Raw genomic sequence first — 22,371 nt, 5'->3', positions numbered from 1 at the left:
CAAGAATATACACTGTCAAGTACATAAAAGCAATCATATACAGGCAGATTGGCTCTGCTATGATTTTATGAGATGCCAAAGGCTGGAAGCACCGAATGCCCCAGCCTATTACCACCAGAACAGAGAAAGATATAACCAAGGTACCCTGAGAAGGCCTGATTCTACATTTACTGTCTTGTGGTGATGGGACTTAGAAAATGACTTTACTAAAAATCTCCATAGGATTTGAGCATTTATGTCTAAAATTAAAGACAGAACCTCTGCTCACTGCCACACTCTACTAGGTGAGATTCTTCTCCCACGTCCATACCCAACCAATCATTTCAAGGGCCCCACCTCCACAGCACCTGGAGTATGTGGCCACATATGTGGCCACGCAAAAGCTCCTCAACAAATTTCACACTGCTCACAGTTAAACTTACTATGACCGAGTGAAGATGGGCAAGGAAGGAAAAGTGAAATTCCTAGCGTAATTCATCAGAGTGTCCTGGAGGTGCCAACTACAGAAATTTACCCAAAGCACAGCCGGCATACTGCAAACCCAAATGAGAAGACATGTAAAAGTCTACCAAGACTTTTACAATATACATAATTGTACATATATACAATTATGTATATTGTACAATATACAATTATGTATATTGTTTTTTCAAAGAGAAAAAACAGTATATATAAGTCTCAACCAGCACCAATCAGTATAATGACAATGACTTTAGTGACACCATGGTGAGGAAGTTTAATGAGCTCAAAGAAATGATAGCACACAGGAAGTCAGCAAAGCAAAAAAAAAAGTATGAGTGCTGAAATTAGAAAATCACAAGCAGAAATTAAGAGGTTATATAAAGAACTCAATAGAAGCTCTAATAAACTGAAAGTTCAAAGCATCCAGGATGAGCTGCAGGAAACATAGAAAGCAACAGAAAATGGAAAACAGCTTGAAAGGAATTTAACAGTACACCAGAGAATCATGGGGTGAGTTCAAGAGGAACAACATAAGAAATCATCAAAGTCTCTGAAGACCAGAAAGATAAGTTTGATGAAGAAATAATAAAGAAATCATTGATAAGATTTTCCCAGAGTTGAGGAATACAGGCACTAAGATTCAAGAGGCCCAACGAGTCCCAGTGAAAATAGACTCGAACATGAAGCCTCCAAGATACGTTGTCCTCAGAATGACAAAATGCATTAATAGGGACAGAATATTGAAAGCAACAAGATAAAAAAAACAGAACTTACAAAGGAAAGCTCATAAGATTCATAGAAAAACTACAAAACGATGCTCTTGAAGCCAGAAGAGAACAGAGAGATATAGTACAAAAATTCAATGAAATGAATACCTCACTGAGAATACTCTGTCCAGCTAGATTATCATTAGATCTGGAGGAATAATAGAGCTTCAGGGACAGGCAACAGCTTAGGGAATTCACAGCCTTGAAATCAGTCTTGCAAAAAATATTAGAGGAGCATCTTTCAAAGGCAAGATAAACTCCTCAGCACTTGGCATCAAGCATGGCACTGGCTATAACACTTATACTTGCCATCCACTAGATTTACAAAGGTTTGTTTACTGTTATCCTGCTAAGGGATAGTATACATTTGCATTAATGAATTAACATGTGATTTATATTGAATGTCATACATCTGATCAGTTTTTATACCCACATAAATTTTTATTAAAATCCTTTATTAGTGCAAATATCTAACAATAGTTAAAATATTTCCTAACATAAACTCTATATACCTTTCTTAGGATAAAAACACTTTTTTACTTGTAAAGGCCTATCCCCTTAAATGTTAATTTACTCCTTCACTCTTACTAAATACACATTTGTAGGATTTATCTGTCACTATCACTGTCACTGTCATCCCATTGTTCATCGATTTGCTCAAACAGGCAGCAGAAATGTCTCCATTGTGAGACTTGTTGTTACTGTTTTTAGCATATTAATTATGCCACGGGTAGCTTGCCAGGCTCTGCTGTGTTCAGGATACTCTTGGTAACTTGCCAGGCTCTCCGAGAGGGGCGGAGGAAATACAATGTATATACAGATTTTATTTTTGTTGTTATGGTCCCAAAGAGGGACTTGATGAACTCAGGGCAAGTTATGAGCTACGCTAGCATCGAAATGGGCCAGGCCAAAGTGCCATAATACTAAACTATAAGTTAAGAGCATTGTCATGGACAAATTCTGTCATGGTCCAAAAATTAACAGCTGGATTAGGACCCTGCTAAGGTTAGGAAAAATTAATCTGGCCTGAGCACTATAGTCTGAGATCTATAGCAAGATGTCCCCAGAAGAGCCACCCTACAAGCCCTAAGTGGTATTTTGCCCTTGAGCAGAAGAAGGGCTTTTATATGTTGATTGTGCTACCAGACAGGGTGTGGTGGCTACCCACAATGCAGGGGGGGTGGGGGGTGTTGGTGAGAGACTAGAGAGAGAGAGACCAAGGTGGTGAGTTGCAGTGCTGAGAGATGAGGTAGAGAGACAGGAGGGACAGTGTGAGACTAGAATGGGGATCTCAGTGGGATTGGAACATGTGCATCGGGAGAATGGAATAAAAGGTAACTGATCACCAACCAGCCTGACCCTTGTTTCCTCCTTCATCTGCATATAGAATTGGCCATCCCGGGTGGGGAAGCAGCTCAAGACCACCAAATGCAGGTGTCGAGAGAGAGCCTCGGTATTTTCCAGTTGCCCCATGATTACACTGAATCACCAAGTCCTAACAACAGCTAAAGGAAGACATAGGGTACTGAGATGTTTTGTAATGGCCAAAGACAATCTGGATTATAACTGGATTTCCCCAGTTCTAACTAGAGCTTGGCAAGTCAACACTGGGGTTACCTGAGAAATATGTTCTCTGCCCAAGGTTTACAAACATCACCCAGCTCCAAGGCATATTTCTCTAAGGCACCTTAAGGAGGTAGCTAACCAAAATATCCCTCAAAGTAAACAGAAGCTGTCTTGCTTGTCTGACAAACTAGAACAGAAAATTTTCTCAGCTATTTCTCTTGTGCAAAAGAAACAAACCCCCTAAAAAAAAGTTTTCTCACAAAAGAATAAAACACAGAGCACTGTTAGGCTTGAGAAAAACTATTTTTCTGGGTATTGAGAGATAGTTCAGTGTGTAAGGTGCTTGCCTTGCACAAGACTGACCCAATTTCAGTCCCTGGCCCCTACATGGTTCCTTGAGGGTTCCTGAGCACAAACCCAGGAAGTAATCCCTGAGCATTTCCAGGTGTGGCTTGAAAACAAAGACAAAAGTCAAAACAAGCAATTATTTTCCCTTTAATTGCATTTATACACACAGCAGAATACAGTTTTGCTAAAGTCTCGGGCATAATCATAAGACAAACTGCTATCATTTTTGTATTTTGAAACATATATTTTCTTTAGGGATGCCTAAAGACCCACCTGGAACTAATGATGAAAAAGTAACCCAGTGTGATCATTAAAATTAGGCTATACTTGTGTGTTCAGCTCTAATATCATCTGATCTAAAATCATTCCCTTACCACCATGCTCATTGCTGGACTCCATAGATTTGGGATGAGCCTCCTCCAGGAATGAATCTGTTGAAAAACTCAGGTATGTGGGTTTTGTGACCAAAATCTCCAGGCTCTCAAGGAGTCAGAGATAGGATACCTCCTCCCATTTCCCTGTTCTTACTGGAGCCTGGCAGACATGCCCATGAATTGCCTCTGCACCATAAAAGCTCATTAATCAGTCATGATCCAGAGACACACAAATCTCAAAAGAGATCAACAAACAGGGCTGGAGCGATAGCATGGTGGGTAGGGCATTTGCCATGCACATGGCCGACCCAGGTTTGATTCCAAGCATCCCATATGGTCCCCTGAGAACCGCCAGGAGTAATTCCTTAGTGCAGAGCAGGAGTAACCCCTGTGCATTGTCGGGTGTAACCCAAAAAAAGCAAAGAAAAAAAAGAGAGATCAACAAAAAGCAGAGATGCCTCTGGACCCCAGAATCGCCATCCAGATAAAAATTTAACCTCAGATATATCACCCCATTCAATACAATTCCTGGAGCATGTGGATGCAAATGTAGACATCTTAAACTCTACACCACTGATATACCAGGAGGAGCACACTACATTGGATGGGATGTAAAGTAGAGGGTAACCAATCTCAAGTAAGAAAACATTAACACACAAGGCATAATCTGTAACATGTTAGTAATCTCTTATGCAAGGGCTTAGTGGCTCCAGGTTGAGATACAATATTTACACACTTTCTTTGAAAGAAATCGTTTTGATCATTTTCAGTGAATCATTCATAACAAGCAATATAAAATAAATTGTTTAGGACTTGCTATTGGAGCAGGCTTGGGTGCTGGTTGAGAACATTGAAAATAATGGCAGTGGGAAAGTATAATGATGGTGAGATTGGTGTTGGAATATTGAATGCAATAAATCATCATGAACAATTTTATTTTTTTTTCTTTTTGGATGACACCCTGCGATGCTCAGGGGTTACTCCTGGCTCTGCACTCAGGGATCACTCCTGGCAGTACTCGGGGGACCATATGGGATGATGGGAATTGAACCTCGGTCGGCTGCATACAAGGCAAATGCCATATCTGCTGTGCTATCGCTCCAGTCCCCATCATAAACAATTTTATACAAATAAAGTAAAATTTAAGATAGAATAAAAATAAAATAATTCCCCTTAAGGAGTAATTTGCCACTGGAAGGTCACGTGTTTGGATCAATATTCTTAGGTTTATCTCCCTGGGATCGTAGATCAGAGTGGGGTGTACTGAAGCAAGAAGGATTTTGCCCTTTACATCTGTATCATCTGTATGCCCTCCAGAATACTGTGACTCACTGGAAGAAAATTACCCTGCCTTAGAGAGCCCCAGTTACTAAGTGCTACGGACTTTACTCCTCAGGCTACCCAGTATGGGAGGAAGGCTGGTACTATCCAGCAATTGGTGTCCAGAGTACCCTGGCAAGCTGGAATGTTCCAGGAAGTACCTATATATCTTTCTGGGCACCTAGCCCAAGTTTTATTCAATTCTGAAAGAATTCTGAGACCTACCAAAAAGTCAGAGCCATGGAGTTTGGGTCACATTCTTTTGCCAAGAAATTCAATGTTCTCCAAGAACAACGGGGATTTAAGATGCAGTGCCTTGCAAGGTCAAGTATGAAAATATCCAGGTCCTGTACCATCCTGGCCTACCTCCCCTATGTTTCACCTTGCTCCACTCCTCCACAACAAACCAATCAGAGATAAAAGAGACATGGAAGTAGAGGTGAAGAGGCAGAATAATATAATAGTGTAAGAGGACAGATAAGAAGTTTATAAGGAGGGGGCAGCCTAGAGAGGTTTACAGAAGCCCTTTTCTGCACCCTACTTGTTCTGGAAACTCTCAGTTAGGTGCCAACCTTAAAAAGAACCAAACCATGTGCCAGATATTCTGTCTCTAATTACACAATTTAATTCATACAAAATAGCCTTGCAGTCTGGCAACGGAATGCATCTGAACCATGAATCCTTTAGCAGAAGACAGAATGAGGGTAATGGTTTTCCAGACCCTCTTCTCTTCCCACATCTCTGTTCACACTGAACCCGTATGTGGTCCATATGTGGTTCCATCCATCCACAAGCCTACTACTGCTTAATCTTTGGAATAAAGAGAACAAAACACTGGACAAGTGACAAAACATAAAGGACTTTGTACAAGTTTCTCAGGGCTTATGTAGTGTTAATAAATATTAGCTTAGAGAGCCAAATATTTCTAAAATAGCATCATTTAAAACTTATATCCCAACTGGAGAGATAGTACAGTGGTAGGGCACTTGCCTTGCATGCAGCTGATTTGAGTTTGATTCCAGGTACCACATATAATCACTCAAATCCCACTAGGAGTGATCCCTGATCACATAGCTACACCCTAGCACCACCGGCTGTAGCCCCAAATTAAATAATCAATGAGTAAATAAATAAATGAAAAATAAAATTCAGATCCAAATGGTCACAAACATTATGATGCAATATTTGTTTCTATTTATTCTGTCCTTAAGAATTCACACACACAGACACACATGCACACATACACACACACACACACACACAGACTTCGTAATACACTATTTTGTCTTTCCTGGCCATAACTTCTAGCAGAAGCATCTAGAAATCTTCTGTCGAATTTAAAGTTCTATCATTGTGGTCTACAAAAATGAATCCATGGAAAGCAGACCTCTGCTTGCTCGGGGCTTGAAACCTGAAACATGGCCACAGTATCTGACACAGACAAGGGCAGGAAAAGAACAGAAAGGAATTTAAAACATTATCGGAATGTCTTATTAGGGTGGATATGAAATATATCCATGGGTCCACTGACATTCCTTCAAAAGTGGAGCCTAACTCTTCTCCCTTGAGCCCTGGCTATTGTTATGGCCTATGATGTATAGATATGGGGAGAGGGGTCATACAAGACTTCTGACACAGGTCATAGAAGACACTTGTTTCCCTACTGCTTCACCCTAGTGGATTATGGGAAGTCCAATGTCATGTTGTAATTCCCACAAGCAGCTCCCTGGAGGTTCTTGACCCAAAGATACAGCTTCCTGTGAACAAAAACTGTAGAAGTGGAGTGTCCAGCACTAAACAAGTCTTTGTGCCACCTGCTATCTTGGAACCAACTCCCTCTCATACCCAGGCCAGAAGCACCCATTTAGCCATTTCCAACACACAGAAGTGTGTGATAAACATTTATTGTTTTATTACCTATAAAGAGATCATGTCCCTGGCACAAAAAATAAATCTGTTGTTTTAAGCCACTAAGTTTTGAGTAAGGTGTGATGCCAGCATTACATAACCCATCTTTTTCTGATAGTAAGGCATAGCAATTAGAGAGAAAAAATAATACGCCTTTATTGATAATTTGCTGGAAGGAATTAAACAAATATTGTAAAAATAATATAGTGACTATAAGTTATGGTTTACTTATTATATCTTTTTAGGAGCCAGACCCAGCTGTTCTGGGGGCAAGAGGTGGGGTGGGCTGGGGTTCCCCCCAACCTGTGATGCTCAGGCCCAGTGGAGCTCAGGGGCCACCAGTACTGTACCCAGTGGTTCTTGGGAGCCCATGTGGTGCCAGGGACAGAACCCAAGGCCTTGAACATGCCAGGGATGTGCTCCATCACTTGAACAATCACCCAGCCTTGGTTTATTGTTTCAGACATTGCATATACACTTGTGTCTCATTTACTTTTCACAAGAACATTATGGGGCAGATGGCAATATTTCCATTTGCCTTGGGGAAATGCAGATGAAAATCAAATCACTTGGCTAAAGTGCAAATAAGGGGCAGAAAAAGAATTGAAGCCTCCACCTCCTTGTTTCCGGGCCCCGCGCTCTTACCCACTGTGCGTGCGTCTCCCAGCACATGTTTATGGATAGAGTGAGTGAGCGAAGCGTATCCATCACGGCTGCTGGATGACTTTCAAGAGCCCTAGGCACTCTGCCTCTGCAGACCCTTTTCTCCATTAAAAAATATTAAAAATGATATTTTACGAGCAAATTATTAGCAAGACTAATATAAGCACGTCTGGTTTTATTATTACATATTCATTACCACTAAGTTCCTTTTTTCTCGAATTTCAAAGGAAATGAAAATCAAACCATTTCCAGGGGATGTGATCTGGTGACTGGATGCTTGCCTGGCAGGTGAGAGGCCCTGAACTGGGTCCCCAGCATCTCCACCAGACCATCACCCTGTGAAACTCCTAGAACCACAGCAACATGTACTATCCCTTTGCAACCACTGGCATGGCCAAAAGTACTGTCACACCCTGCCCCGACCCCTCTCCCTGCCAGGTCCAAAACTGAAGCAGCTACAAAATTATCTGAAAGTGTTCCCAGCACTGGGCCTCCTTTGCTCAGAACTAAGGAGCGCCTGGTACCACTCATGCACAGAAATCCATCAAGTCATTCAGAATGGGGGGTAAAGCCTTTAATGTTACATTTTTTGTTTTTCAGTTTCTGGACCACACCCGCTGCTGCTCAGGGGTTAGTCCTGGCTTTGCACTCAGGGATCACTCCTAGCAGTGCTCATGGAACCAGGTGGGATGCTGGCAATCAAATCCAGACCAGCCACTTGCAAAGCAAGTGCCCTACCCTCTGTACAATTGCCCCGGCCCCGGATGTTACTTTTTTAAAGCAAATCATCTCAGAGCTGGAGATACAGTACTGTGGGCAGGGCATTTGCCTTGTATGCAGCCATCCCTAGCTCAATCCCCAAAAGCCTATGTAAGGTCCCCCAAGCACCACTAAGGAGTGATTGCTGAGTACCAGGAGTAAGCTCTGAACATTGATGGCTCATGTCCCCCACCAAAAAAAAAAAAAATAGATAACCTCTACTGATGCTTTTTCTTCTCCCTAGTCAGCAGTAAAGGACTGTAGCACAGTAGCACTGTCATCCCGTTGTTCATGGATTTGCTCTAGCATGCACCAGTAACGTCTCCATTGTGAGACTTGTTGTTACTGTTTTTGGCATATCAAATATGCCACGGGTAGCTTGCCAGGCTCTGCCATGCGGGCTGGATACTCTCTGTAGCTTGCCGGGCTCTCCGAGAGGGATGGAGAAATGGAACCTGGGTCGGCCACATGCAAGGCAAATGTCCTACTCACTGTGATGTTGCTCCAGCTCGCTGTAAAGGACAATTAAAAAAACAATCGACCCAGAGTGGTGGTGTTGTCTGAAGTGGATGTGGAGCAGACTACAGGTTTAGGAGGCGCTCAATCTCCGGGGTGGTACTAGAGGAGGGCAGGGTGGGAATTTCCCTCTCCTGAGCAAGGCTGACAGGAGTGCCTCTGTGCTCATCTGGATCCAGCTCCTCTGGAAGGGGAGTTCTCACACGCAGTTTGTTTTGTTTTAAGGAACATGTCCGGTAGGGTTGGAGGGGGGTTGCAGGAGGTGGCAGCGGTCAGACTCTAGGTCTCACAGACAGTAGGTCTGAGCTCTATTACTTGCGCTACTTCTCTAACCCATGTGCATGGCTTTGAGACCTGTGCTCAGGACTGGCCCTCACAGGGTGACGATGGGCTTGGTCTGGTGAAGGCTGGGATGCCCCTGAGCAATAAGGGGATGGAGCTGAAAAGTTAAGCTCCTGGGCTGCAGAGACAGCTCAAAAGGCTGCCACGTACTTGGCATGTAGGAAGCCCACGTTCAATCCCTGGCACTACATGGGCTCCCAGAGCACTAGCCCGGAGTGACCCCCAAAGTGTCAAGCTGGGAGTAGTCCCTGAGCTCTACTGAGTGGTCAAACTTCCTCCTCCAAAGAAAAATAATTCAAGTTCCTGGAGACACGAGGGAGTCAGAAAAAAAGTGATGAGAAGAAAAGAATTTTAGATGTGGCACACGGTTCAACTTCTCTAACCAATAATGGTGAGACTATGAAAGAATTAACTTTGTCCTCAGAAAATGAGCAGAGTGGCGAAGGCAGGCAGCACTTAGAGCCATAGTTCCTTGGATGTTTCAGCCAGTGGCTGCTAATGCACCATGAACCAAAGTGCTATGTGAGCTAGAGAGGTAGTTCAATGGGCAGAGCATACGCTATGCATACAAGAGGCCCAGGTTTGAGCCCCAATATCACATTGTCCTTGTAGCACCATGGGAGTGACCCCCCTGAGCAAAGAGCCAGGTGTATCCCCCCAAACTCCATGAAGTGGACTTAAGTTCACCTCAGGTTAAGCAAGTTAAAAGTTGCTCTCTGTGTCTGTCTCTGTGTCTCTGCGTCTGTGTATCTGTCTCTGTTTCTGTCTGTCTGTATGTCTGTTGTCTGTCTCTGTCTCTGTGTGTCTGTGTCTCTGTCTCTGTTTCTGTCTGTATGTCTGTCGTCTGTCTCTCTGTCTCTCTCTCCCTTTCTCCCTCCTTCCCTCCTCCACCCCTCTGCTTTCCACAGAGAACGTGGAAGCCATGTGCTCCAGACAGCACAACTGAACATGACATGTGGCCCCGATCCATGACCTGGAGAAAGACATGGGGTAGGAGGCCAACACACATTGTGCTTTGGGTAAGAATGAAATAATCGTTTGGGGGCTACATGTTACTGGGTGTGCATTAGCTTATTGTGACTTTTAGAAAGTACAAACCATCTCAGCTGGATGATAGGAACTATATAAGATGGTGGATGAAAGCATTGAAAGATAGTGCCTGGAGGAGGAAACAAATATTTGTTTCTCAGGAACTCAGGAAATATTTGTTTTCTTCTCTATCTTCACTGATTGGGCCTTAGCTGAAAGAATTCCTGTCCATCCAGGAACTGTTAAAGACCCCTTTATGACGACATTTTTTTTGCATGGAAATTTAAGAGGCAGGATTCACACACAGTCAGGCCCCTGGAGGCCTTCAGACTCCTGGAGTGCTTCTGTCACCCACAGACAGCAGTGTAGAGTGTTTGCAGGACTGGAAATCAATTCCCATCCCCTAGACTCACAGGAAAAAGAGAGTGTTAGGAAGATACTATTTAGTTTTTTGGTTTTTGCTTTTGGTGGCTATGGCCGGCAAGTTTGCAAAAGCTAATTTGGTAATGTTTCCCAGAAATTTGCATGAGGGCATGCTGCAATTTGCAAAGGATACTCCAGCCAGGAGACAGCTCAAAGGGCTGCTTACACGTTCTACTTGTGGGAGGCCCTGGCTCAGATTGGTCTCTGAGCACCTCTGGGAGCAACTTCCAAAGAGTCAGTAGTAGACTCACCCCAGAACTGTAGATCTCTCTGTGTGTATGTGTGTGTGTGTGTGTGTGTATGTGTGTGTGTGTGTGTGTGTGTGTGTGTGTGGAGTGGGGAGGCTAAAATGCCCTGAAAATAAAGAGAAAAAAAGAAAGAAAGAAAATACACTCAGGCACTAGCTCCTATAATCAGCCTCATGTGATTAAAACTCTAGGACATAACTGAGAGTAATACTGCAGATTAGAAAGGAAAACTTAAGGGGCTGCAGAGATAATATACCTGACTAGGTGCTTGCCTTGCACATAGCAGACAATCCTGAGTTCAACCTTCAGTATCTCATATGGTCCCTTGAGCTCATTCTCCTAGAGTGATCCCTGAGCACAGAGCCAGAAGTAAGCCCTGAGCCAGCTGGTTGTTGCCCAAAAACCAAAAAAAGAAAAGAACAGAAAAGAAAGGAAAGGAAAGGAAAGGAAAGGAAAGGAAAGGAAAGGAAAGGAAAGGAAAGGAAAGGAAAGGAAAGGAAAGGAAAGGAAAGGAAAGGAAAGGAAAGGAAAGGAAAGGAAGAAAGAGAGAGGGAGAGAGGAAGAAAAAAAGAAAGAAAGAAAGAAAGAAAGAAAGAAAGAAAGAAAGAAAGAAAGAAAGAAAGAAAGAAAGAAAGAAAGAAAGGGAGGGAGGGAGGGAAGGAATGGAAGGAAGAAGGAAGTGAGAAAGGGAAGAGAGGGAGGGAGGGAAGGAAGAGAGGGAGGGAGGGAAGGAAGGAAGGAAGGAAGGAAGGAAGGAAGGAAGGAAGGAAGGAAGGAAGGAAGGAAGGAAGGAAGGGAGGGAGGGAAGGAGGGAGGGAAGGAGGAAGGGAGGAAAGGAAGAGAGGGAGGGAGAAAGGAAGGAAGAAGAAAGGAAGGAAGGATGAAAACTAAATAACTTGAGGGTTCAAGTAAGAAGGCAGCTTTGCCTGTCCCCACCCTTTGCAGGTCCAACTGTAGGAAATGCAGAGTTCTTTCAACTTTCATCTGGGCTGCTGGATTGGGCCGATCTGGTTCAGTCCCAGATCCTTTATATTTTCTGTCTGATATAAAGAGTTGGGGGAAAATGAGCATTGAACTCAATCTTGGCAAGACTTTCTGGCATCCATTTCCTCAGGATTTCTCTGGGTGCACATTGGAGTGATGTAGCTATTAAAAGTCAGCCCTACCTCAACAGTCAGAGAAAAAGCTATAATCATCCCCAGGCATTTCTAAGGGGCCTTTAAAAGAACATCATTCATTCCGAAAACAGCACTTCCCTACCAACACTTCTAATTATAGTCTTGATGTTCCTATTTTATGCTGCAAAGTTCCTCTGCCATTTAATGAAGAGAAGGGGGTGAAGCTTGACATTTTTAAACATATATATAACTGATGGACTGGAGAGATAGTACAGTGGGTAGGGTGCTTGCCTTGCACACTGCTGACCTGGCTTCGATCCTGGCACAAAATATGTTCCCCCCAGCCATGCCAGGAGAGATCCTTGAGCACAGAGCCAGCAGTCAGCCCTGAGCACTAACGGGTGTGTACTGCCTCCCCCTCAAACCACCACCACATATAACTGAGTAGCCTAATTAGCTTTCAAAAACTAAAGTCAAAGGGGCAACAATTAAAAATTAAAAAGTCTCTTTCCTCCCCATATTGTTTTCTCTTCCTTTGCCCACATGCTGTATTGGAAAAAAAAGTTGGTGAATCCTAAAATTTCCTAGGACTATTCACTGCTGCTTGAATATGTGAAAATCCCAAAGAAAACACTGTAGGTTTCCAAGGCAAGGCTAGAGCTGACATCCGTTAGGGCCTAGCCAAAAGGTCTAAAGCTCTGCATGGAATAATAAATGTAAAGCAGAGAAATTCTGGGCAAGGTGGTCTCTCCAGCTCATTATATGCCCCGGGGCATCGTCAGATCATTGTTCAGATAGTCAGGCAATACCCCCACATCCATCTTTTCCTTACTCCAGTTAGAGGGTCAGGCCCTGGGACCAAAACTTCCCTTGGTTCATCTCATGCATCTTGACTTAGGACACAGGAATTTATTGCAACAAGAAGAGTAAATTAGGCCCACAGAGAGGAAGCAACTGCTGCCCAAGGCCGAGCTCCACCTGCTTCCAACTCAGGGCTAGAGAGACCAGGAAAAGTAAACAGGACGATTAGCCGCACTAATTTTTCTCATCACTCACAAAATCTCACTCCCTGAAAGGAAGCCGGCATAGAACTGGGGGATACCGTTTCCAGATACCAGAAGGACTCACTTGTGATGGAGATAGAAAATGGTCACAGAAATGTCTTCATGTGCAGGACGAATTCCCAGCCCACCGCAGTCCCAGTCGGTCTGGCAGGGACTAGGAAGCTGCCCACCTCTCTCTCTCTCTCTCTCTCTCTCTCTCTCTCTCTCTCTCTCTCTCTCTCTCTCTCTCTCTCTCACATACACACACACACACACACACACACACACACTTCAGCGGAAAAGGGAGAATGGGGCAGCGGATCAGATACTCTCACCAGCCAGTCCCCGCCAGCTGGGCAGTGCAAAGGTTGCCAGCTCCAGGCAACCAGCTTCAGGCTTTGCGCTCCAGTGCTGAAACCCTTCCCCGGAGCATCGCGGGTCCGCGGGTCCGGGAGCAGAGTTCTTGGCGTGCGCTCTCGGCGTACACGCACCTCATCTGGGGAGCTTTTGGGGAGCAGACCTAAAGCCCACGGAGATCTCACAGCGCGTTGTCGACCCAACTGTGCAAGAAAGGCCCGCCAACTTTCCCTTTCGACAAGTTCCTTCCTCTCGCCACCCCCACCCGAATCCTCGTTCCACAACCCACCTTCAACTGCACGCTCGTCGCGGGCAAGGGCAGCACAGCCCGGCGGCGGCGGCCGAAGCGCAACTTGGCCGCCTTGTAGATCTTCCAGTAGACGAAAAGAACCACGCAAAGGGGCAGGTAGAAGGCGCCGCAGGTGGAGAAGACGGCGTAGGAGGGTTCCTGGCTCACCTGGCAGCGCAGGAGTCGCGCGTCATACGCTTCTCCCCAGCCGAAGAGCAGCGGGGCGAGGGCGATGAGCGCCGAGAGCGCCCAGGTCAGCGCGATCATGAGCGCCGAGGCGCGACTCCGGGTGCGCAGCGTGTACTGCAGGTGGCGCGTGATGGTCCAGTAGCGGTCCAGGGCGATGGCCGCCACGTTCCAGATGCTGGCGGTGCAGCACAGCACGTCGAAAGAGATCCACACGTGGCACAGGCTCCGGCCCAGGCGCCAGCGGCGCCCCGCCGACAGCTCGCTCACCAGGCTCAGGGGCATCACCAGGGCGGCCACCAGCACGTCCGACACGGCCGTCGAGGCCACCAAGTTATGCGGCACACGATGGAAGGCGCGGACGCGCAGGATGGTAATGAGCACCAGCAGGTTCCACAGGAAAGTGGCCGCAATCAGCAGCACCAGCAGCGTCACCACCAGCACGGTGAAAACAGAGTAGGGCGGCTCTCGGCCCGGCGCTGTCTGGACCACACCGCCCGGAACCGGGCTGCTGCTGCTCGCTTCTGGGCCCAGGGAGAGAGCGACGCTGGCAGCGGCCCGGGAGAGGTTAGCTGCCTCCATGGCGCGGCGCTCCGGATGCCGGCTCCCCTGCTTGGGGGATGCGCGCGGCCCGGGGGCTCGGTAGACCCTCCAGGTGGGGTGGTGCGAGCGCGGGCACCGGCTGGGAAAGCACGGGCCGCACCCCAGCCCTCTTTGGGCAGCCTCTGCCTGGACCTCTTTTCCAGGAGGGGGAAGAGCCAGGGTGAGTCCCCTCCGGAGGTCTGCTCGGTGCGCCGGTCCCTCCCACTTCTCGTCGCCGTCCCCGCGGCAACCGGCTGTCACTGGGTTGCGCATCCGAGAGCGCAGCCCGGAGCCGGCCGCCTGGCCCGGCGGGAAGAGTTGTCTCGCTCCCACACCCACCCCCCACTCGGCGGCGGCTGGAGCCGCGATGCACCTGGGCCGGGCGGTCCTTGAGCAGACCTGACGCCGGAGCCGGCTGCCCGCACGCTGCCCCGCAGCTCCCTGGCGCGCGCCGGACCGAGAGGGCCCGAGCTGCGGTAGTCTAGACACCGCGACCCCACCGGGTGGGAATTCTTCCTCCTCCCCCTCCTCCCCCCTCCTCCTTCTCCCTCTCCTCCTCCCTCTCCTTCCTCTCCTCCTCTGACACCTAGCACCCGCCTGCTGGAGCCGTTTGACTCCGGATACAGAAGGGCCGGCCCTCTCCGTGCTTGAGCACCCTTGTTTCTGGCCCTGGGTCCTACAGGTTCCCGAAAGAGAAGGGGCATGTATAAAATAGGACGCGCGGAGCCTGCGCGGCAGTACAGCGGGAAAACGCTTGCTTGCGTTGCACGCGACCGACCAGGGTTCGATCACCGGCATCCGATATAGTCCTCCAAGTCTGCCAAGAGTGATCCCTGGCTGCAGAGCCAGGAGGAAGTCCTGAGTGCTCCTGGGTGTGTCCCCCTCCACCCCTCAAATAAAGGAAACTGGGAGTGCCTGGAGCCAGCCTCCTGAGGGGAAGACTGAGCTCTGCAGAAAGAACTTGATTTCTCAGGCTGCACAACTTCTTTCCCATTCCCACACTCCCATCAGATACTCATTTCCCACCTCACCTTCTCTTCAGTTGCTCACTACCCCGAGTCTATATATTACAAGCCTCCCAGTTCTTCTCTTCCAGGTTATTTACTTTTGATCCTTGGGGCAAAGGGAAAAACACAGCAGAAAGGGAACATTTCATTCACTCTCCACCACCTCCAGTCTCTGTCTCTTACATTCCTCAATCGCAGTTAAGGGGCAGGAGAGATGGTATAGGGATTAAGGCGCTCATGTGAGGACCCAAGTTTGATCTCCTGCATCGCATTATCCCCCTACAGAGCCAGGAGAAGTCCCTGAGAATCTCCTGGTGTGGCTGCAACCTCCTTAGCTCTCACTAAGTAGCTCAGTCATGACTACAACCCCTAAAGCAACATTATTTCTGTTTCTGGGAGGAAAGAGAAACAGACTTCTTTCAACCCAGGTCATTTGTCAGAGAGGTGTGAGCAACAAGCACCCTTTAAAGACGAACTAGTCCCTCCATTGCTTCCATTTACAGCAGAGGTGCTTGGCCCCCTTCCCCTAATTTAATGCTCCCATTCTGTAGCACGGCCCACACAGTGCCATGTCCATCCTGGCCTTTTTCCATCACCCCTAGAACTCAGAGGGAGCTGACACAAATGAACATGGGACGCTGGCTACAACTCTTTTGCCCAAAGTACCAAAATCCTTTGACACTAATTACGGAGTCTAATGTCTTTGTACTACATCTAGAAAACAGTAACCAGGTAATTTGTCAGCTTGTAAGCAGGATGAGTTTCAGTCTGCAGGATGCATTGCTGATTTTTAACATTACAGTCAGCAGGATTATTTTTCCCTCTTACCATTATTTCTTTGATGCATTTTCTTCACTTTTTTGTTTTGTTTTGGGCCACACCCAGCAACATTCAGGACTTACTCCTGGCTTTGTACTCAGGAATTACTCTTTGTGGTGCTTAGGGGACCATATGGGATCCTGGGAATCGAACCCAGGTTGGCCACATGAAAGGCAAATGCCCTACCCACTGTACTATCTTTTCAGTTCCAGTTTCTTTTTTTTTTAAAGTTATTTATTTTATTGAATCACCATGTGGAAAGTTACAAAGTTCTCAGGCTTATGTCTCAGTTATACAATACTCAAACACCCATCCCTTCACCAGTGCCCATATTCTACCACCAAAAACCCCAGTATACTTCCCACCCCCCGCCCCCCCCACCCCCCCCCCGTGTAACTGATAAATTTCACTTCGTTTTCTCTTTACCTTGATTACATTCCATACTTCAACACAAAACTCACTATTGTTGTTAGAGTTTCCCCCCCAAAACGACAGCCCTACTGACAAGGAAGCATTTGATAATTAGTTTTCCATTGCTGAGAATGAAGAAATATTAAGTCCCACTGTTCTAAGTACATAACTTTTTTTTTTCTCCTTCCCGCACCACCAAGTTTGTGCCTGCTTAATAGTCCTCTTAATATGGTGGGCACCACGCCGCTTCTCCCTGAAAAGGGAAAAAAAAACTGAGAAAGAAGGATATTTCCCCTCCTCGGCCTAGCCCCAGTTTCTTTCATACATTTGCTACCAAAATTACAGCTGAGTGAAAATATAGGAAACCTATGATTATTTGTGTCATATATTTTCCGAGTGTATCTCAGAGAGATCAAATGGATTCACTGCTTTCTTGGCCTTGGCTTTGGAATAACAAGAAAGATTGCCTGTCCAAAATTAATTTCTTGTAATTAGAAAAAAATTAATTGTTGGGGCCGGAGGGATAGCACAGCGGGGAGGGCGTTTGCCTTGCACGCGGCCGACCCGGGTTTGATCCCCAGCATCCCATATGGTCCCCCAAGCACTGCCAGGAGTAATTCCTGAGTGCAAAGCCAGGAGTAATCCCTGAGCATCGCTGGGTGTGACCCAAAAAGCAAAAAAAAAAAAAAATTAATTGTTGTCTAATGAGATTTAACTTCTCCAATTTGCATTTCTTTAGTGGCTAAAAAGGCCATGTTTTTCTATCTGGTAATTTGCTATCTTTTTATCCTCCTAGAGGCTCTTTGTTCTCCTTTAACTACTTATCACAGAAATCTAGTCACTGACCTTGTGACTATAAAATCAATTTTAATAGAATTAGAGAACAGATTCATGTCAGTGCTGCTATCACATATTGCTTTCTCTGTCACTCCTCCTGTCTTGGCATTTGTTCTGTTTACCTTTTGTCAAGTAAATTTTTTATATATATAGTATAATTTTTGTTTTGTTTTGTTTCATTTTTTTGCTTTTTGGGTCACACCCAGCGATGCTCAGGAGTCACTCCTGGCTCTGTACTCAGGAATTACCCCTGGCCATGCTCAGGGGACCATATGGGATGCTGAGAATCAAACCCGGGTCGGCCGCATGCAAAGCAAATGCCCTACCCGCTGTGCTATCACTCCAGCCCCAATATATATAGTAGAATTCATTGATATTTTTGTGTGTTTTGTTGGGGGGAGGGTCACACTCAGCCATGGTCAGGGATTCCTCCAGGCTCTGCACTCAAGGATTACTCCTGGCTCGAGGGACCAGATGAGATGCCAGGAATTGAACTTGGGTCGACCACATGCAAGCCTTATCCACTGTACTATTGCTCTGGCCCCTAGAATACATTAATCTTGTCTCTGTTGAGATCCTATATTTACTCTGCTATCATAAGTTGCATCTCTGCCCTTTAGTTCTGTTATTAAGTTTTTTGAACAGATTAAAGCATTAACTGGTTCTTCTAGAGTCTTTGCTGTGTGTGATGCGACAGGACGTGGTGCTTGGACCTTCCTACCCCAATGCTGGGTGCAGTCCTGCCCAGGGAAACTCAGACTGATCACAAAGGACAGAACATCAGGGAGGTACAAAGGCAGGCAAGGCAAGATGTTGGTCTTGTTTGAAAGATCTTTTGAGTATCGGAGAATGGAATTTCTATCCAGTAACCTGGATTGGAGTGACACTACAGTAGATAAGGTGCTTGCCTTGCATGCGACCCACCCAGTTTCAGTCCTGGCATCCCATATGGTACTTCAAGCACTGCCAGGAGAGATCCCTGAGTTCAGAGCCAGGAGTAACCCCCGAGGCACTGCCAATTGTGGCCCCAAAACAAAACAAACAAGAATAAAAAAGAATTTCTGTCCAGTAACCATAATGCTGATTCATCTGATGGTTGCAGGATAAAGGTATGAACAAAGGTTTTTGACATTGTTGGGAGAAAGAAGTCCCGCCAGTGGAGAACCGCAGAGCAGGGCTGGACATCAACTGATGAGAAGGTTTTAAATGGCAGACAAACCCTTGCTCACACTTTTCCCTGGTAGGAGCAAAGATTTGGAAGTAAAAGAAGAACAAAACAAAGTAGCCACACCAGCAGAGGAGAATCTGGAGATGCCTGACATTGACTAACTATAGTGCTCACCTCTGGGTTGCTAGTTATATTTTAAAAAATAAAAGCAGAATATTTCTATCATCATTGGTCAGCTAATATTTCTATGTCTATTTACTGCTTCCCTGTATCTTTGGTGCTTTTATTATTCATTTTGCCTATCATCAAAATCTGTCCCTTTTTTGATGATATTACTCCTGTGTTCTTCTACCTGATTTTAGCAGGTCTTATGTTGATTCATCATCTCAGACAAAATGTTTGAAAAGCTGATCCTTACCCTCATGTCTTTCCATACACACACAGACCTGAGAGTGCAGTGTCCTAGCTGGTCCCTAAAGCCAGGGTGAGGGCAGTTGTTGCATCTCCATTAAATTGCAGCAGCCCTGAGGATGTAGGCTGGGCTGCCCAGCTCTTCCAGGTACCCAGAGCTCCTGATGCAACCCAGTAAAGTCTGAGTGAATGAATAAAGACAGCTATGAAAAGAACCAAGAATCAGCTCCGTGAGCATAGTGAATCTGAGAGTGTATAAAGACATCAGTAAGAGGGAAGAAATGTTCTCTGGGGGTGTAACCCTGGAGTTGGATGCATCCCTTGCACGTGTGAGGCCTTGGGTTTGAATCCCAGCACCAACCCAATTTGCTGAGTGTAAACCCTGACACCAAAATGAGGAAGGGAATTGAAAGTACCACACAAGAGTGAGATCATTCAGTGAGATCTGTCCTCTCTGACTTTTTCACTTTTTTCACTTAACATGATGCCTTCCAGTCCCATCCAAGATGTGTGTGTGGGGGTGGGAGGATGAGGAGGGGATAAGGTGGACTTGAAGTAACACAAAGTAACACAAAGGCATTAGTGGGATCTTGGGAGCTTGGGTATTGGTAAAGTGAGATAACTATATATACTTAACCTGTGCTACCTAAGGTAAAATTGGCCTAGAGTCATAGCACAGCGCCTTGCACGCATCCAACGTGGGTTCAATTCCTCTATCCCTCTCAGAGAGCTCGGCAAGCTACCAAGAGTATCCTGCCCGAACGGCAGAGCCTGGCAAGCTACCCGTGGCGTATTCGACATGCCATAAACAATAACAATAAGTCTCACAATGGAGATGTTACTGGTGCCTGCTCGAGCAAATCGATGAACAATGGGACAACAGTGCTACTACAGTGCTACCTAAGGTAAAAATTTTTTTAAAAAAATAATGAAAGTGGGCAGAAATAACAGCTTTTGACAAGCTGTAGGCTGATCTCCAACCCACTAGGAAAATGGTAGAGTTCAGATAATGTTAAGCAGATAAAACATGCTCGATAAAACATCTAGCATTATTGGTGTTTGTTTTTCCCGTTGTGTGGGTTTTGAAGCTCATTTGTTTTCAGGGATGTGGGGGAGAGATAGTGCCTTAGAGTAATTGTTTCTCCTCCTACTCTTGGAGTTTTAATGAGCAGATGGGCTCTTCTGTGCCCCCCACCCCGCCAAGCTGCTTTCTTTCATAAGACCTAAGTTACTTTTTAAAAATTATCATGTATTTAAACCTCAACCCTTTCAAACTCCTGCATTTGCACTAAAGCAAAGACCTGGGTAAAAACTCTTGACATAGACTAGTAAGTTTTATCTCAGTGTGGAAAATAAAGGTCATGTAATGACTGCAGGACCTGACACATATGGGGAGTTGTGGACTCGACCCAGTCCAATACTGTTATGGCTCCGTGATCCCTGCCTCCCTCATCTCTTCCCTCTCTGGCTCATCTTGCCATTTGTTGGGCCCTTATGAAATGTGAGGGAGAGTATGAGCAGAATAAGGCGGGGAAGAAAAGGGCTGCAAGGAAGAGTACATATCTCAGCAGAACTTTTCTGCATCTTAAACATTTCACAAAATGGCAAATTTAAGAAGGAGGACTATAGGGGGCTGGAGAGATAGCACAGTGAGTAGGGTGTTTGCCTTGCACGTGGCCAACCCAGGTTCGATTCCAAGAATCCCATATGGTCCCCTGAGCACTGCAAGGAGTAATTCCTGAGTGCAGAGCCAGGAGTAACCTCTGTGTATTGCCGGGTGTGACCCAAAAAGAAACAAAAAAGAAGAAGGAGGACTACAATGAGGTCTGGATTTACCCTTGTCTTTCTTGCAGATGAATTCTCTTCTCCACACCCCCTCTGACCAACAGGGATCAGAGATTTATCCCCAATTCTGTAACTGAAACATTAGTTCTTACGAATGACTGATATTTGCAATTCCTAACTCTAGAGAAACAGAGAGTCTCTTGCTTGCACGCCTGGCTGTCTTCCCCGGGGCCCCTCGGAGGGGATGGGCTCCAGCTTCCCTCCCCGCCCCAAGCAGAGCTCCCGGTGGCCGAAGACCACCAGAACCTAGCCACAGCCATGCTCAAGGCCCCTCTCCACACATTCGGACAAGCCTCGCTCATGAAGGTACCGGCAGAGGAATCCAGGTGCGTGTAATCCCATCAATGGCCAACATCCAGAGACTTAAAAGCAAGCTCCCAGAAGCGATATCTTATAACCTACTTTTCCCTCTGGGAGAAAATAGCAACCTACTGGGAGCTTCCTGCCCACATGGGACAGCCTCGAAAGCTTCCCATGGTGTATCCATATGCGAAAGCCAGTAACCAGCTGAATCTCATTCCCCTGACCCTGAAAGAGCCTCCAATGAGGCACCATTGGGAAGGCCGAGAAGAGAGAGGCTTCTAAAATCTCAGGGATAGGACGAATGTAGAGGTTACTGGGATCGCTCGAGCCACTCGACGATTAACGGGATTTTGTGATTCATGAGAGAAACAGAAGAGAAAAGTGCTAAAAATAAAAAAAAAAGAACTGCAAAGACCTTCATTTGGAAAGGTCAACTTAAATTATAGAGAAAAAAATCAGGACAAGATGATACCTGGTAAGTTAATACTATCATTTTATTGGTTGAATAAATGAGCAATGAAGACGTATCCTTTCAGGGAATGGAGGGTAATATAGGAGGTAAAGCACTTGCCTTCCATGCAGCTGACCCTGGTTCTATCCCCAGCACCATATATGTTTCCTCTGAGCACTGTCAGGAGTGAATCCTGAGCATTTCCAGGTGTGGCCCAAAAGCAAAACCAAAAAAGTATCCTTCCACTGGGCTGCCTGTTGGTAAATTTCAACTGCAAATTTTAAAATCTTTGAAAAAGAGGATAAAAGTAGAGTCTAAGGAAAATTCCTTATTCATTGCCTCTTGGTTCTGCCTCTGATCCCAGGGGACAGAAGCACTCTGACTTCTGGAAGTCTTAACGTTTCATTCCTCTTCTATGAATTCAAATTATTGAGCTGTGGATGGGTTATATTTCTTTGATGTGAGCACTGGGGGAGAGCAGAAAATAACACTATTGAGTTTTCTATATTACACCCCTTGAATTCACCAGCCCACTTGCTTTCTTCTTTCTTCCAGCTCTTCTATCCATTTTTCTCTTCTCTCGTGTCATCTAAAAAGCCTTGGAGCACTGGTTGAACTCTACAAGAAGGAAATATCCAACCTCATCAGAAAATGGGGTGATGAAATGAACAGAAACTTTCTCAAGGAAGAAATCCAAATAAGAGGCACATGAGAAAATGCTCTGCATCACTAATCATCAGGAAGATGCAGATCAAGACCAAACATGAAGGCCACTCAATACCTCTATTGCAAAATACAACACCCAACAGGAGAGAGAAC

The 22,371-nt window shown here is 45.8% G+C and overlaps 1 protein-coding gene and 1 long non-coding RNA gene across 2 annotated transcripts in view; one reads left to right on the top strand and one right to left on the bottom strand.

Moving 5' to 3' along the window:
• The window catches only part of LOC101543026 (5-hydroxytryptamine receptor 5B-like), a 26,301-nt gene extending 11,497 nt beyond the window's left edge, over positions 1-14,804 (bottom strand). The window contains exon 1 of the mRNA XM_055122483.1: positions 13,533-14,804. Coding sequence (XP_054978458.1) covers positions 13,533-14,573 — 1,041 coding nt within the window. The 5' untranslated portion in view covers positions 14,574-14,804. The remainder of the gene's footprint in view (positions 1-13,532) is intronic.
• LOC129400029 (uncharacterized) lies at positions 14,147-22,371 on the top strand. Its single transcript, XR_008627374.1, has 4 exons — positions 14,147-14,285; positions 19,680-19,858; positions 20,807-21,124; positions 22,108-22,371. It is a non-coding gene; the product is annotated as an uncharacterized LOC129400029 (long non-coding RNA).

The sequence above is a fragment of the Sorex araneus genome, chromosome X, assembly GCF_027595985.1.
Source record: "Sorex araneus isolate mSorAra2 chromosome X, mSorAra2.pri, whole genome shotgun sequence".
Classification (NCBI taxonomy): Eukaryota; Metazoa; Chordata; class Mammalia; order Eulipotyphla; family Soricidae; genus Sorex; species Sorex araneus.
This window is presented reverse-complemented; position numbering and strand designations above follow the sequence as displayed.